Below are 17,417 nucleotides of genomic sequence, written 5' to 3' on the forward strand. Positions count from 1 at the left end.
AATAATAGTGATAGTGTAAATAAACGTGTGGTGGTGCAAAAGAACATGTCTGCCTGTCTGTGTCCAGGGCTCGTTCCACAATATATATATATATATATATATATATATATATATATATATATATATATATATATATATATACCCTGTATATATGTTATGGCCAAAACCCGAAATTGGCCAAAGCAGGAAATGTACGGCCAAATCGGGAAATGGCCAATGTCCGATCCTTTCCTCGATTTCGGGATTTGGCCAGCCAGTTTGCGAAATGGCATGGGGCGATTGGCCAAAGTCGGAAGGAAAAAGGCATGAGCAGCGATTTGTTGCGCACTTAGTAGTGCAATTGGGTTGAGCGTAGCCTTGGCGGCCCATGTTCAGAAAGCGGACGCCACTTGGTTGTTTCACAATAATTAAGATCAGGTATATAAGTAGGTTTCACATTTCTGTTATCATTTTAGCAATAAAATAGTGACTTAACATCAGGGACCTATTTTATTGACCTTAAGGTTAGTGTTTGGGCGAGGGGAAGGCCGTCTCAAGTGGCGTCCGCTTTGCTGAACAAGACCCGCCTTGAGTAGTTTCTTGTGCAGAATGGAAAACTCACTTCTGAATCTGCATCTGAAAATTTTTAAGCATCTTCGCACCTTGAGCGGACAGTCTTACATCAGCACATCGGATTTTGACCAGGGAGTTCTCGCCACTTCGCGAAATGGCTGGCCAAAGTAGCATATATGCCGGTCATTTCTAGTACTTCGGATTTTTGGCCACACCGCGCGGCCAAAATGTGAAATGGCTGGTCAATTCGGGAACTGGCTGAACTTCGGGTTTTGGCCGTAAGATATGTTTATTTATATATATATATATATATATATATATATATATATATATATATATATATATATATATATATATATATATATATATACACACACACACACACACACATACACACGCATACACAGATAATAAGCACTTTGAGCATGGGGATGGTGCTATATAAAAAAATGTATTATTAATATATTGCTGTACATTTTCATGTGAGTTTTTTTTTCATAATTGCTATTTTATTTCTTTCATTTTGGCACAAATGGTATTCCATACTTTGGCAGGGTGAATATTATTCTTCCCTTCTGTTCATGTTAGTTTTGTTTTACTATAATAGACAAGCATATACTGCACAAGCACTTAAAAAATGTAAAAATATGCTGCTGTTCACGCACAAGACACTGCAAAAAAAAAAAAAAAAAAGAAAAGAAAAAAGTTGATAATTCTCTACGGTGCTCAAAGACTACACAGCAACAAGGGCATTCAGCAAGTGACACAGCGTTCACAGTCTGTCTTGTTATGATTTTATCGACAGATATTTTAAACTCTTCTTTCCACAGGTACTGCTTTAAAATGCACTATTAAGATAAAATAATTTAGCACCTACAAATGCTCAAATGCGAGCACAGCGAGTTCTGAAGACACAGCCAGCTCTCACTCACACAGCTTTACACCAGGCATGTAGAAGTCGTGAACATATTGTTCTGTGATGAGGTATTTCAGACAGATCCTCCTTTTTAAAGCAGGGGTGCTGCAGGCTTTGAGGCCAGTGGTGTTGTTTGATCCTCACAGAACCTTCTGTCTTTCCCTTTTTTCATATACTGTACTTAACTGATTTACACAGGGAGGCTGTGAAGTTTCTGTGATGTAAAAAGCAACACTGTAAGTGAAAATTAATTTCCTACCAACTCAATAAATGAAGCATTTGTCAAAATTGTTGTCACTCTGTGTGATATTCAGATCTTGGAGGATTGCACCTAGACATTAACTGAGTCCATGACTATGTCTGCTCCAGGGCCCCCCCATCAACAGCTGAGAATATTACACACAAGACGTTCATCTAGAGGTCAGCACTCAAAAATAATTAGATCCGAAGTAGCAGCAAATGTCATCACGTGTACTGCATTTATTTTCCTTACCAATCACTTCCACTCTTTGCTTAAACATAAATAAAAAATGTCCAATTCAATGTTTCAGGCCTTAAATCTGCTAAAGAGAATGCAAGGCCCATTCAAGTACTCAAGACGTTTTCAACTGAAGATAAAACAAAACAACAAAACACACCCCATTTATTTCCACTCACCTGAGTTAAGCAAAAATTCTCCAGAGTGGGAGCAGACAATCTGCCTGCTTGGTAACTAAGATCTTGCCCCTTCCCTTCCCTTCCCTTTCCCATCATCTAGCAGTCCACCTGTATAGCCCTAGAGCTCAGAACGAGAACGGGAGATTCTCGGGCCTTTCCGAATTTCTTTCCTTTTCTCTTCTTTCCGTCTACGCTTTTCCTCTTCCCTGAGAACTTTCCGGAAGGCATCAGCTGTGTGCAGGACCTGAGAAGCAAGGTTTGGAATCAAGCATGTCAGTATCAATTAAAGTAAAGCATTTTATTTATATGATCAAAAACAAGATAATAGTTTGCTCTATGAAAAAAATACTATTTATGTAGATAAGATTAAGCCAAAAGTTAGAATCAAAATTCTCTTTTGCTCATTCATTATTTCGTAAACCTGCTTAATCTAATTCAGGGTCTGGCAGCACAGAGTATGAGGCATGCGCCAGTCCATTAAAGGATAGGTTCAGTATTTTTCAAGTAAAAGGTATTTCTTCACAATCATGTGACATATGCCAGGCAAAATAGTGTTCTAAATTTAAACACTTTCTATATGGTGCATTATAATGGAGGGCATGAGGCATGGTGGAAAAACTTAAAAACTCAAATACATCAGTTTTTCAAGCCAAGACAGTTGTCAAGTTGATCCACGGCTTACGTGTTTCCGACACGTGTTTGTAACAACAAAGAAAATCTGGAAATAATTGTTTTATTGCATATTTCTGGTATTATTTTTCTCGTTGCGAGGATCCGTTTTTCTACTGCTTGTGTGAATTCTTGCATAACTATGGAATTATATCAAAAAAAAAACAAACACGAGGCATGAAAATTTTACTGTGATTTGGTCTGTTGCGATGACACTATGGCTCAGTGGGGAGAAATGTTATTGCAGAAGACCACAAGTGTTGAGCTATCACACGTGGTGGGTTTCTTTTAAGTGTCTGAATCTCATAATATTGCTGTTTTTTGTTGTTCAGAAATGACATATATAAACTATTTTGCAGATCGTGTGTATAATCACAAGACATGGATCAATACTTGATTGTCTTGGCTTGAAAAGTGACATATTTGGCAAGTTTTTACACTTTTTCTCTATGCCCTAATTGACTACAATGTAACGCACAACTGCTTTCTTTTTAAATTTATTGAAAGCAATAAACTGTACAACACAATTTTGCCTGCCTTATGCATATATAGCTTGTTTGTGAAGAAATAACTTATTCTTTAACGCACACATTGTCACACAATCAAATAGGGTCACATTTAGTGTTGCCAATTAACTAAACTGCACGTCTTAGGGAATGTAGGAGGAAAACCCACATGGGCAATGGGAGAAAGAGCAAACTCGGCACACAGAATGACTGTGATTTGAGCCCAGGGGTGCAGGATCCATTAAGCAGAAATGCTAATCCATAGTGCTACTGTGAAAACTGTCCAGCTTTTGAAGGAGTACTCCACCCAAAAATGATAACTTTTTTCTATTATACTTATCCTGTGAAGTTTGTAGTGATGGCTGAGAAAAAAATTTAATCTGATGTTTGATTGGAGAACAGGCTTAACAAAGTTCTGATAGAACAGTACCCAATAATGTCCAACACTGCACAACAGCAAACATTATCAAAAACGTCCATAAAAAAATTCTCAAGGTAATTATGTTGTATAATCCAAATGAGACGTCACCCAGTCGTATCCTTACAATGTGCAAACTGCATGTATTTTTGCAAAAAAAAAATTGCTAGATAACCAACTGTAAAATGAAAGTAGTCCACAAACAGGATGCCCCTTCACATGGGATCGCATTTTTGAATTGAAGACCAAAATCTTGAGCAATGAATGAGGAGGAAAGATGGGTCTTTAATTCAAAAGAGCAATGCTGGGTGAAGGGGCTTCCTTTTTTGGACGACGTTCATCTTCCAGAGCTATTTACTTGACAATATTTAGCAAACATACATGCACTTTGCATGCTGTGAGCATGACTAGATGATTTGACATATGAATTATGCAACACGAGTAATATGAATTTTTTTCAGATATTTTTGAACCTATTTGCTGTTGTCCAGCATTCATCACCATTGGGTCCTGTTCTATCAGAAACTTTGCTATGCCTGTTCTCCACCAAAAGAGGAGATTGGAACATTTCTCAGCCATCTCTACAAACGACATTGGCCTAGTAACATAAAAATAAATAAATTTTTGGGTGGAGTATTCCCTTAATTAAATGTTTAATTTATAAATAAACGCATCAAAAAGATAAGATTTTAAATGAAGTCTTCATATTTAAATAAAATTCAGACAAGCTGAAGGTTAATTCATAGCACCACAATGAGTGAGTGATTTGGGTGTTGAGACTGAGGTGACTGTCAATGCACCACACTCAATGGGTTTAACTAAATCTGAAGTCACTGATGTCTTCTTCAGACTGCTAGCCCTCATTATAACACCTAGCCCATCCCAATGCTGTTTTAGTAGTATATATTCTCCACAGATAGCAAGTAAATAGTTTTTCTGCTTTATTTTTCTCCATAGTCACAGTCTGTAATGGTGGTCATGAATATGTATGGGATGGAATGGTTGAATGTTCAAGGCCAGCCAATGGTTCATGGGGAAGGCAGCACCTGGCTTGGAGGGCCAAACAACCTGTAAGGGGAGGAGTCAACCATACGTAAATCTGTGGCGAGGGAAAAGGTGAACGAGGAGAAGAGAGCGCCAGAGCCAAAGGAGAAGCAGACGCCACCAAAACTGTGAGAGGGAAAGCTACTCAACTCACTGGAAAAAGTCAGGTGAACCCATGTTCATTTCTCTAAGAACCATTTTTCTTTTCATATGAATGAAGTGATAAGTCATTCGGGAGTGGACCTGACGGGCCAGCATAAGGAATTGTGTAGCATTACGTTTCCCAGAACAGGAGGTTACGGCTTGGCACATCCTTCGCCATCACAGACTGTAAGTAATCATGTTTAACAGTGAATATTTAAAGGACTTTGCTTGTATTAATTTGTTTTTCACAATTGTGTATTAGTGATGTATGCTGTTAATTGTTTTGTTTCGTGATACATGTGGGGGGTGGAAGTGCTGCAGCGCGGTATTATGTATATACTGTACAGGGGTTTATTTGTTGTGTCCAAGGCCTCATTTTACGGGATAATTACAATTCTTTTGTAACTTAAATTTGCTTTCTCTGGTGTGCTTCTGTACTTATGGTGGTCTAGCAGGAAAGTAGTGTTGGTCGCTTGTACCCTGGATCATTTCTTATTTTTTTTCTTTCTCTTTACTGCCTCTCTAGGATGGCAGCGCATGTTATAATCGTGCCGGCTCGGGGAACGGTACAAGTTCAGGGTGATTCTGTCATTGATTCCTTCAGCAACTGTCCTGATGTGCCCTTGTTGTTTCCAAAGCCTCTTGTGATGCACTCTTACATTATTCTTCACTGCAGGCTACACAGCAGCATCGCATGAGATCTCGAAGAGGTGCTCTTCATTACAGCTGCTTGTGAGGTATATTAAATTTTCCTTGCTTGATTTATCGGATGACTTAAATGACTGGGACACCTTATTAACCACTAGGGAGTGTGCAGCAAAGTTCTCAAACTCTGATGTTTTTCAATCTCATTATCGTTACTGTGAAGGAAAATAAACAAAGTATTATGACTAAAGTATCAGTGTTCGAAAGTACATTAAGCAGACAGGGTTTTGTCTATCTTTAGTTGGCACTTGTGGAGTAAATGTGATGCTCTCACAGTCCAAGAATTCTGTCTGTGGCAGCCACCACCCAAGTATCACCCCTGAGCCATAAATCAGTGACCACTCACTTACAAAGACTCAAAGAAGTTTTGCATTGCAGAGAGCGACAGGGGATCTCGGGACGGCTCACAAGTTACAAGCAGTATTGCTACGGTGTTTGGGATGTTAGGCTGGACTCTTTCAGCCCCAAATCTTATGTATACCACCGCATAGTTATAGAAGCTAATTAACCTTATTGGGGACATATGTATATATTTTACAAATAGCTTTCAATACACTGAACAAAACTGTATTACTTTTAAATTCACTAATTTCTGTTTTGTTTTATTTTAAATACATATTAAAGAAGTCAAAACATTTTACAGAGCTACAAATATTCACAGCTACAGGGTAAGATAATTTGAAAAACAGATTACTTTTCAGTCAGGCACAAAGTGTAAGAGGTGATTAGCCTCAGATGTGAGGTACGAGTTAACTTTTACGTCATTGGGCCTGTGGAGGTGCGACATACAAGATAACTTGTACCTCAGTTTACAGCCACTGGAGGCTCAACTGCTGATCTCTGCTGCAATTAGTCATAGAATTTTTCTTTTTTTTTGTAGCCACAGCAGGCCATAGTTTTGTTGTAGTGAAAAAGTTATAAAAGTTGCTGATGATTTGAAACAACTACATTTATATAGTTTGAAGATGACATCAAGCTAGACGGAATGGCAGATAATCTCAAATCTGTTGAATCATTACAGAGGGACTTGGACAGCATCCAGACTTAGGCAGGTTTGTTTCAGATGAAATTAATGTAAGTAAAAGTAAAGAATGATATGTAGGAGGTGAAAATGTTAGGTTTGAATACATAATGGGAGGTCTGAAAATTGAAAGTACACCTTATGAGAAGAATTTAGGAGTCGCAGTAGACTCGACTGTCAGACAGTGTTCAGAAGCCATTAAGAAGGCTAACAGAATGTCAGGTTATATAGCGCCTTGATGTGTGGCGCACAAGTCACAGGAGGTAATGCTGAAGCTTTATAATGCACTGGTGAGGCCTCATCTGGAGTACTGGGTGTAGTTTTGGTCTCCATGGCTACAAATAGGACATAGCAGCACCGGAAAATGTCCAGAGAAGAGCGACTAGGCCGATTCCAGTGCTACAGGGGATGAATTATGTAGAAAGATTAAAAGAGCTGAGCCTTCTCACTTTAGGCATAAGAAGGTTAAATGGTGACATGATTGAAGTGTTTAAAATTATGAAGGGAATCAATACAGTGGATCAAGACTGCTTTACAAAATGAGTTCATCAAGAACACGGAGACACAGTTGGAAACTTGTTCAGGGTAAATTTCGCACAAACATTAGGAAGTTTTTCTTACACAAAGAACCATAGAAACTTGCAATAAGCTACCAAGTGGTGTGGCAGACAGTAGGATTTTAAGGACTTTTAAAAATGATCTTGATGTTATTTTAAAAGAATTAAGTTGATAGGTCTGGCGAGCTTTGTTAAACTGAATGGCCTCTTCTCATTCAGACTGTTCTAATGTCCTGTGTTAAATGTGTTGTATGCAGCAAAAGTGGACAGAGCAAAGGAACACATTAAATTTGCGGCATGTGAGCTACTAAGGCTGCACTCTGCATGGTGCCATGCTTTAAGGACACTTACTCAAATGCAGACATTTAGTCAAGTTGCTGGTGAAAATTAAGTAACAGTTTCTTTACATTTTTCATTGGATTTCTTTACATTTCCAGAGTTTTGAAGGTTTGTGATGATAATAAAATAATTAACCACTGGTTTCCAATAAATAATCAAATCTCATAAAGAAATTTAATTATTCATCATATATGCATAGACCTACTCTGCAATGTCCTGGTAATAAATGTTCCAACAGTCATTGTGTTAATCAGATTACAAAGAAAACAAGTAGTGTTCAAAAAAGCATAACTCTTCTGTGGGATGAGACCTGACTGGCTAGCCTTTGCTCACCACACGCGTTAATGAGCATTGGATGCCCATGACCCTGCTGCCAGGTCCTTGGACCACTTTTGGCAGGTACTAACCACTGCAGACTGAGAACTCCCCACACAGCCTACCATTTTGAAGATGCTCTGATCCAATCGTCTAGCCGTCACAACCTGGCCCTTGTCAAAGTCACTCAGATCTTTACGCTTGCCCATTTTTCCAGCTTCCGACACATCACCTTCTAGGACTGACTGCTCACTTGCTCCCTAATATGTCCCACGCCTTGATAGGTGCCATTGTAATGAGCTATGCAATGCTATTCACTTCACTTGTCAAGGGTTTTAAAGTTACGGCTGATCTGTGTATGAAATATGTACACTTTTTACATACTATTACTGTGTTTTGTGTGAAATGAAAGGGAAATGAAGTTAAAAAAAAAAAACTTACATCATCTCGTTCTGTTCGGTATGGATTTGTAAAATCTGGTGACTTCTCAATGATACCAAGCTCCTGAGCCATCTGCAAAAAGGATAAGGAAGTCTACATAAGCATACAGACAGAATTATTTATTGCAAATTGAGTGTCCATTGAATACTGAAATAATGTTAAGCGTGATTAAAAGAAACTGATGGAAAAAGACTAAGAATCCAATAGCAGTTGGGACTAATGTACCAACAATCACTGAGGAAAGACTTTTACCTTTCGACAACGATTATTATCTACCTGTGTCAACTGTGAGCAGCGCTTCCAAGCATAATGAATGACATGGTGTTGAATGGCAATTAATGCTGTCCCCATTATGCATACTAATTGCCTGGCAACATAATTCATAGCCTCCTAATGATTCTAACTAAAGGTCAAGTTTGACATTTTCAGTTCAAATGATCTAGATCGAGTTAATTTAAATTACAGGCAAAAGAAGATGTAATATAAGGATAACAAGCACAGAATCAATAGTATGCCAGCACCTGATGCTCATTTCTAGTGATTTCCATCAGGGACTTATTCAGTTCAGGGTGGTGGGATTATCAAGTTCAAAGCAGCTACTAACTCTGGATTGGGTGCAAGTCCATCACCGGACAGAAAATCATAGAAAGAAATAAAGCTTCAAACATCTGTCAGGCTACCTGAATCTTTCATAAAAGAACATTATGAATACAAATCATAAACCGTGCACAGAGCAGCTAACATAAAATATGAAATGCTTCATATAAGTAACTATTGTTGGACTTCTATTAAAGTTTAACATGCCCATAGCCTAACGACTGTATACAGTATGGTGAAGTAATGAAGCTAGGCCAGGCTATGATTCTTTGTGAAGCTGACACTAGACTATGGATCGATGGAGGATGAATAGATACTGACAGCGTCAGAACTAAGAAGCCTTTATTTATGGAGATCACCCTCAGAAACTATAGGGGAGTTCGTGAAGAGATGTCAGTTTAAAATCATCATCAAATTATCAAATGAAACTCACCAGTGACAGGACTTGCCCATGAGGCCCTCCATCGAAGACTCCAGTCTGATTGCAAAATCCAAGTCCCCATCGTATCAGGAGGTTCCAGTTGGAGTTTCGGTCAAAGTAATGATGGACGATTTTGGGGAAACGGAGGGCAACATCTCCAAAAAATGCTGTGTTCTCAACAATGTGTGAATATGCTGTTTAAATAAATTAATTGTATGAAACAACAATCACCATTCTTCACTTCCATCATAGCAATATACTGGTTAGATCGATAGGTTCAAAGAAGATTATTTTAATAAGATGTACAAGCGGGTAGAAAAGACATAAAAGCAGATCACAAAGATTTAGGTTGCGTCCACACTACTATGGTTTTATTAAAATTGCAGACTTTAGTCTTTGTTTTCACATCTCGTTCAAACTACGTTGGTGTTTTTAATACGAGACATTTAATTCTGGGAACGCCGGCTCAGCGTTACAATGTGGATGGGTGAAAACACAGACTTTTAGAAACACAGTCTCTAATTGCACTCTGATTTATTCATACTTATTAGGTAGTCCTTCCCTGATTAGATCCTGCTCATTACAACGTCTCATTCTCTGACTGGTCACCTTTGATGGAAGAAAATTACATTCCCTTCTAAACTGCATTTTGTACAGACTGAATGCTGCATACATGTATTATCATTTATAAGAAACTACTTCATATTGGGTTCTCTGATCACATAAACTTGGCAGGGGGGTTGAGACCACAGTTATTACCATAAATGAAAACTAAAATGAAGACAATAACTCTTAATAGTTTTTCATCCATCCATCCATCCATTTTCCAACCCGCTGAATCCAAACACAGGGTCACGGGGGTCTGCTGGAGCCAATCGCAGCCAACACAGGGCACAAGGCAGGAACCAATCCTGGGCAGGGTGCCAAGCCACCGCAGAACACACACAAACACACCAAGCACACACTAGGGCCAATTTAGAATCGCCAATCCACCTAACCTGCATGTCTTTGGACTGTGGGAGGAAACCGGAGCGCCTGGAGGAAACCCACGCAGACACGGGGAGAACATGCAAACTCCACGCAGGGAGGACCCGGGAAGCAAACCCAGGTCTCCTAACTGCAAGGCAGCAGCGCTACCCACTGCGCCACTGTGCCACCCTTCTTAATAGTCTTTTTAAAACAAAATACGATAATTAAGAAACCCAGCAGTTAAGAAGACCAACTAAAACAAATATTTTCAGTTTTCATCATGGCCAGACTTCAACTCCCAGGGCCCCAAAATTAATCAAAATATATGATTAATAAATAATTGGCACCCTGCCCAGAATTGGTTCCTGCCTTGTGCCCTGTGTTGGCTTGGATTGGCTCCAGCAGACCCCCGTGACCCTGTGTTCGGATTCAGCGGGTTGGAAAATGGATGGATGGATGGATGTTCTTTAGTTAAAAAAAATTCCTCCACACTAGTGCGGTTGATTTGAGTTCCCTTTAACTCCTTTACCGTTATCACGGAGATCATATGTCCACTGCTAGTCACATGCACACTGTCAGGTCAGAGTTAATTTATCACTGCTTAACAGTACATAGTGCTGGAATATCATTTACAGCAACAGGGATGGCTGAACACAGAAAATAATTTGTAACGCAAAGCATTCTGGGAATTGCATCTTTCTTGTTGACATTCAATGTGGAGTTTTCAGGAAGTTAACTGTTGTGGTTGTGCAAAGTATCACACAAGACCAAAGAATAAACATTGGGTAGATCCTTTTCATAATTATTTTGAAACAAAAGAAATAAGCACTCATTGGCGCAGATTTGAACAAAATAAAAGTAAGGTCTATCATGCCTCTTCTAGCAGAAATAGTGCTTGTCTGAGTGGTCAGTTTAGGGTAGAGCTCCGTTTTATGGGGGATTCTAAAACAAAATGCAACAAGCCCTTTCATGAGAGCCTCAAATGTATTGTCCTCTGACTGGAAAGGTTGCAAGCAATTGCCATCACCGGATGTTTTCACAAGGATGCAGGCAGAAAAACAGATAACACCGTTAGTGACCATGCCCCTTCATGTTCTGGGATGGTGTTGCTTATACTCTGGTGTGCATATGAGACACTGTTAATGACATTAGAAAAATCTGGACGTGAACAGGCCATTCAGCTCAACAAAGCTCACCACTCTTATCCACTTAATTCTTCCAAAATAACATCAAGTCGAGTTTTGAAAGTCTTACTGTCTACCACCCTACTTGGTATCTAATTCCATGTGTTTGTGTTTCTCTGAGCAAAGAGAAACTTCCTAGTATTTGTGCGAAATTTGCCTTTAACAAGTTTTCAACTGTGTCCTTGCTGAACTCATTTTAAAATAACAGTCTCGATCCACTGGACTATCCTTTTGTAATTTTAAACATTTCAATCCTGTCACCTCTTAATCTTCTTTTGATTAAACTGTACACAGTACTCCAGATGAGGCCTGTGCGTTATAAAGCTTGAGCATAACCTCTTTAGATTTGTACTCCACACATCAGTATTCTATATAACCTAACATTCTGTTAGCCTTCTTAATGGTTTCTGAACATTGTCTGGCAGTTGATAACGTCAAGTCTACTATGAATCCTAAATCCTTCTCATAAGGTTTAACTTTTGATTTTCAGACCTCCCATTGTCTATGCAGTCATGACATTGTTACTTCAAATGTGTAATACTTCAGCAAAACAAATTACCCATTCTGACCAAATGAATGTACAACATACATCTAAATTATGCAACATGAGTCGATCTTGAATATTCAATATGTTATTTCTCCTTAAGATAAAAATTTTAAAAGATTTTTAAAGAATTTTTAAAGATTTTTCACAGCCATCATTACAAAGTGCGTGGGGTAAGTATGAATAAAAAAATAGAATTTCTGGGTGGAATATTTATCAAAAGAAGATCAGTAATAGCCCCATAATCCCTCAGTGATACCTTGAAAGAAATCATCTAGACAGAAAGGTAAATCCCTAATATATTTTGAAAAGATGAACGTGTATTATATAAAAAGACTCCATCAGTGAAGCCTTTGTTGGTCAGTGGAAATAAAAAGGGTATTATAAGTCTTACTTAAAGTATACTACCGCATTGCTTCACAAAAGAGAGGTCAGCACAGTTGGTGAAAATGTTATAAAGCAATGCGCTATTCACCTGTGTGAAACCATTACTGGATCCACTGTTAAAAAAAAAAAAAAAAGAAGTCTTTCACCCTGTGCGACTGACATTTTGAATCACTTCTGTCACAGACTCAGACTATCTCCTTATTCTACCTTGCAGCTTGAAGATGGCGCTGATCTCAGTGGTCTAACTGTGTTATTAAGTAATTCATGTTAAATAGGACTATGTTAAGTACTCATTCAATACTTGTGTAAAAGGGAAATGTGAATCAACACTTATCTGTGAGAATTAAGAAATCACTAATGTACTGAAGCTGAAAAAGAGTTTTTTTTTTTCTTTCTCCATGAATGATCTCAGTTGGAAAAAGCGTGTGGGTATCTGTGCCAATCTTGCTGAAGCAATACAGGGTTCTGCTATTGTTGATATGTGAATGAATTCAGTTGCTTGGCCTTCTTGTACACGTTTAGCTTACTAAACCTGCAGTATACTAGATAGATAGATAGATAGATAGATAGATAGATAGATAGATAGATAGATAGATAGATAGATAGATAGATAGATAGATAGATAGATAGATAGATAGATAGATAGATAGATAGATAGATAGATAGATAGATAGATAGATAGATAGATAGATAGATAGATAGATAGATAGATAGATAGATAGATAGATAGATAGATAGATAGATAGATAGATACTTTATTAATCCCAATGGGAAATTCACATTCTTCAGCAGCAGCATACTGATACAATAAATAATATTAAATTAAAGAGTGATAATAATGCAGGTGAAAAACAGACAATAACTATGTATAAATGTTGAATGTTAACGTTTACCCCCCCGGGTGGAATTAAAGAGTCGCATAGTTTGGGGGAGAAACAATCTCCTCAATCTGTCAGTGGAGCAGGACAGTGACAGCAGTCTGTCGCTGAAGCTGCTCTTCTGTCTGGAGATGATACTATTAAGTGGATGCAGTGGATTCTCCATAATTGATAGGAGCCTGCTGAGCGCCCTTCGCTCTACCACAGATGTTAAACTGTCTAGCTCCATGCCTACAATACAGCTTGCCTTCCTCACCAGTTTGTCCAGACGTGAGGCGTCTTTCCTCTTAATGCTGCCTCCCCAGCACACCACTGCGTAGAAGAGGGCGCTCGCCACAACTGTCTGATAGAACATCTGCAGCATCTTATTGCAGATGTTGAAGGACGCCAGCCTTCTAAGGTAGTATAACCGGCTCTGTCCTTTCTTGCACAGCGCATCAGTATTGGCAGTCCAGTCTAATTTATCATCCAGCTGCACTCCCAGGTATTTATAGGTCTGCACCATCTGCACACAGTCACCTTTGATGATCACTGGGTCTATGAGGGGTCTGGGCCTCCTAAAATCCACCACCAGCTGTTTGGTTTTGCTGGTGTTCAGGTGTAGTTGGTTTGAGTCGCACCATTTAACAAAGTCATTGATTAGGTCCCTATACTCCTCCTCCAGCCCATTCCTGATGCAGCCCACGATAGCAGTGTCATCAGCGAATTTTTGCACATGGCAGGACTCCGAGTTGTATTGGAAGTCCAATGTATATAGGCTGAACAGGACCGGAGAAAGTACAGTCCCCTGTGGCGCTCCTGTGTTTACTATTTTTATTTATTTATTTATTTGTATTTACTAGTTTACTATTAATAGGCTTATTTAAATGGAAACAGTGCTGTAGTAAGCATAAATCTAGGATTTGGGCGATGCAGTCCAAAGTATTCAGAGATTTTATTAATATTAATAAATCTCTTTGTATAACCATGCATAGATTTTATTGTTGAATGCTCGGCATGTCAAACCTTCTTCATGACTAAACTGAGAGACAACTGTAACAAAATGTCTGGTGTTAAAAGCAAGACAACATCAGATAGGAAGCTAACATGCTAATTTCACAGGCTCTCCAATTCAAAGACGCACTATATGGCCAATAGTATGTGGAGACCCCCCAAGTTCATTGTTAACAAATTTATAAAATCAAGTACTGTAGCCATGAAGCCTCCACTGATAACATTGGCAGTAGAATGAGCAATGCTGAAGAGCTCAGTGACTTTAAATGTGGCGCTGTCATAGGATGCCACCTTTGCCACAAGTCAGTATATGAAAATTCTCCTCTGCACAGTCACCTGGAAGTGTTGTTATTGTGGAGTGGAAGCATCCAGGAGCTACGGCAGCTCAGCCACGAAGTGGTAGACCATGCAAACTCGCAGAAAGGGGAAAACGTGCTGTATTGCATATACTCAAGATCACTCGAGTTCTAAACTGCCTCTAAAAGCAATATTGGCAGAATAACTGTGTGTCAGAAGTTTCATGAAGTGAGTGCTCATGGCAGAGCAGAAGCACACAAACTGCATGTGTAGTACCAAGCGTCGGCAGGAGTATTGTGAACCACATCACCATTGCACTCTGGAGCAGTGAAGATGTGTTCTTTGGAGTGATTAACCACACTTCACTATGATGGCAGACTCTGGGATTGGTGAATGCCAGGAGATCACTACCTTTTGGACTGCATAGTGCCTATTGTAAAGTTTTGATGGAAGAGGCATAATGTCCTGGGGCTGCTTTTCAAGTTTTGGGATAGGCCCCTTGGTTCCATAGAATGGTACCGTTAATGCTACAGCATATAAAGACATTTTAGACAATTGCACGCTTCCCAATTTATAGCAACAGTTTGGAGATGACCATTTTCTGATTTTAGCATGACTATACCCATGTGCAAAAGCGAGGTCCATAAAGACATGGAGGAATGCGAGTGGCCTGTACAGAGTCCTCATCTCAGCCCTACTGAACACCTTTGGGATGAACCGGATTGTGAGGCAGGCCTTCTCATCTGACATCAGTACCTGACCTCACAAATGCTCTTTTGGAGGAATGAGCACAGATTCCTACAGACACAAGACAAACTCTTGTGGACAGCTTCCTAGAAGAGTGGAGGCTGTTATATCTGCATGGGCAGGGGGTGACTCCATATTAACATCTATGTTTTAGAATAGGATGTCCAACAAGCCCGTGGTCAGGTGTCTACAAACCTTTGGTCACATAGTGTTTTTCGGTTGCAGTGTCTACAGCAAATTAAATCTGACTGACTATTGACCAATGTGTTTGTGTTACTTCTTAATAAATACATAGATAAATAAAGTTTAATAATTTTAATGTTCAACATGACACCCTGCAAACAACATGTGCCATCACATTAAATCTTCAACAAAATACAAGCATCCACCAAGCCCTGGCTTATATGAATTACCTAAATTACACTCTGCAGTTTTCTATTCCACAATAGCAAGTTTTGCAAGCAACAGAAAGAAAATGAATAGAATTTGAAAAATTATTTTTATTTATGGTGCTCACCAATTGCTTTATTAACTGAAAACCTGAAAGTTTATTATTGTCAATACGTTGACACAAATGCATTATGTGAAATTTTATAGCTGTGCTTAAGATACAGAGCTACAGTACGCTGTGCCAATTTAATACTATTACACGTCAGAAGAGCCGGATGACATGGATGCTCATAATCCCTCGACTAAATCTGGCAAAACAGAGTGGTCATTTTCTTAAATTTATCAAGATAAAAGAAAACAGAAATTCTCCTAATTGGCTATAGTGAAAGAATCTGATGAGTAAACTCAGTCAACTAGCTTTACAGAAAAAGCTGGAAGCATTTAGATGTCGTCATTGATGTTGACCTAACCTTCACATTCCACACTACCCATGTTACAAAGTCAGCATTTTTCCAATTGAGAAACACAGCACGAGTCCGACACTTTCTGTCCCTGCAGGATTCTGAGAAATGAACACACTCTTTTCTTTTTAACAGACCAAATTACTCTTAAACAGGACTGCCAATGAAAGAAATGTGCAAACTACTGCTTGTTCAAAATGCAACACCAAAAGATTCGAACCAAACTGCGACATAACTCCAGTTTTACCAGAATATCATTTAGGATGGACTTTAAAACATATTCTTAAATGTATACAGGGCTTAACAACCTTGAACCTTCATATAAGAATCTTCTTGCTCTTCATCTTCTTCCACTTCTATGTGGGGTGGGTGTGCTTGATCAACCTTCTCCAAACAGCTCGTTCCTGCACCTCCTCACCAGTCAACCCTTTTCCTTCAGATCATCTTTTACTTTATCCATCTATCCAGCTGCACTTTGGCCTCCTTTGCTTTCTCTTCCCCTGTACTTCCATTCCCATCACTCTTTTGCCCACATATTCATTGTCCCTCCTCATCACATGTTCATACCACTTCAACCTACTTTCTTGTACTTTCTTAGATATTTCTTCCACTTTTGTTGTACCTCTCCGATTGTCTCATTTCTTATTCTGTCCTTTTAAGAAACTCTACACATTTATCTCAACATTCTCATTTTTGCCACATGTAACTTCTCCTGCGCTCCCTTTACTGTCCATGTCTCAGCTCCATACATTATTGCTGGTCTTACCAATGTCTTAAAATCATATCCTTTAACTTTGCCTTACTTCTTTGATCACACAATACTCCTGATTATCTTTTACCAATTGTTCCAACCACACTGCACTCTATGGGTTATCGCTGCATCTATTTTTCTATCTCAGGCTACCACTGATCCTAGATATTTAAATATATGCACTCTTTTCAATAGTTCGCTCCCTAACTTATGAATTCTGATCAACCTTAAACCTCATATATTCTGTCTTCTTCCTGTTTATCTTCAATCCTCTATCTTCCCAAGCCTTTCTCAATTCTTCAAACTTCTTCTTTTCTGGTGCTACACAACACAATGTCATTAGCAAAGCATACACCAGGAAGATTGATTTAATCCCATGACCAAACACATCCATAAGACATACCAACAGTTCCTTATCTTGAACTTAAATTGTTATTTGAATTTTATTTTAGGACTGTAGATCTGCATGTTTCATTAGTTTATATAATAAAACTATTATATTAATGGCTCTATA

The 17,417-nt window shown here is 38.8% G+C and overlaps 1 protein-coding gene across 2 annotated transcripts in view; it reads right to left on the minus strand.

The window, feature by feature from the left end:
- Nucleotides 1-988: 988 nt before the first annotated feature.
- Nucleotides 989-17,417, minus strand: part of LOC114662005 (coiled-coil domain-containing protein 134-like) — a 51,844-nt gene continuing 35,415 nt past the window's right edge. For both annotated transcript variants that reach the window (XM_028815288.2, XM_028815287.2), the window contains exons 5-7: nt 9,315-9,496; nt 8,285-8,356; nt 989-2,369 (exon numbers count right to left, since the gene is read on the minus strand). In XM_028815288.2, the coding sequence (XP_028671121.1) occupies nt 2,244-2,369; nt 8,285-8,356; nt 9,315-9,496 (380 nt within the window). In that variant the 3' untranslated portion in view covers nt 989-2,243. The remainder of the gene's footprint in view (nt 2,370-8,284; nt 8,357-9,314; nt 9,497-17,417) is intronic.

This window comes from Erpetoichthys calabaricus, chromosome 12 (assembly GCF_900747795.2).
Source record: "Erpetoichthys calabaricus chromosome 12, fErpCal1.3, whole genome shotgun sequence".
Taxonomy (NCBI): domain Eukaryota; kingdom Metazoa; phylum Chordata; class Cladistia; order Polypteriformes; family Polypteridae; genus Erpetoichthys; species Erpetoichthys calabaricus.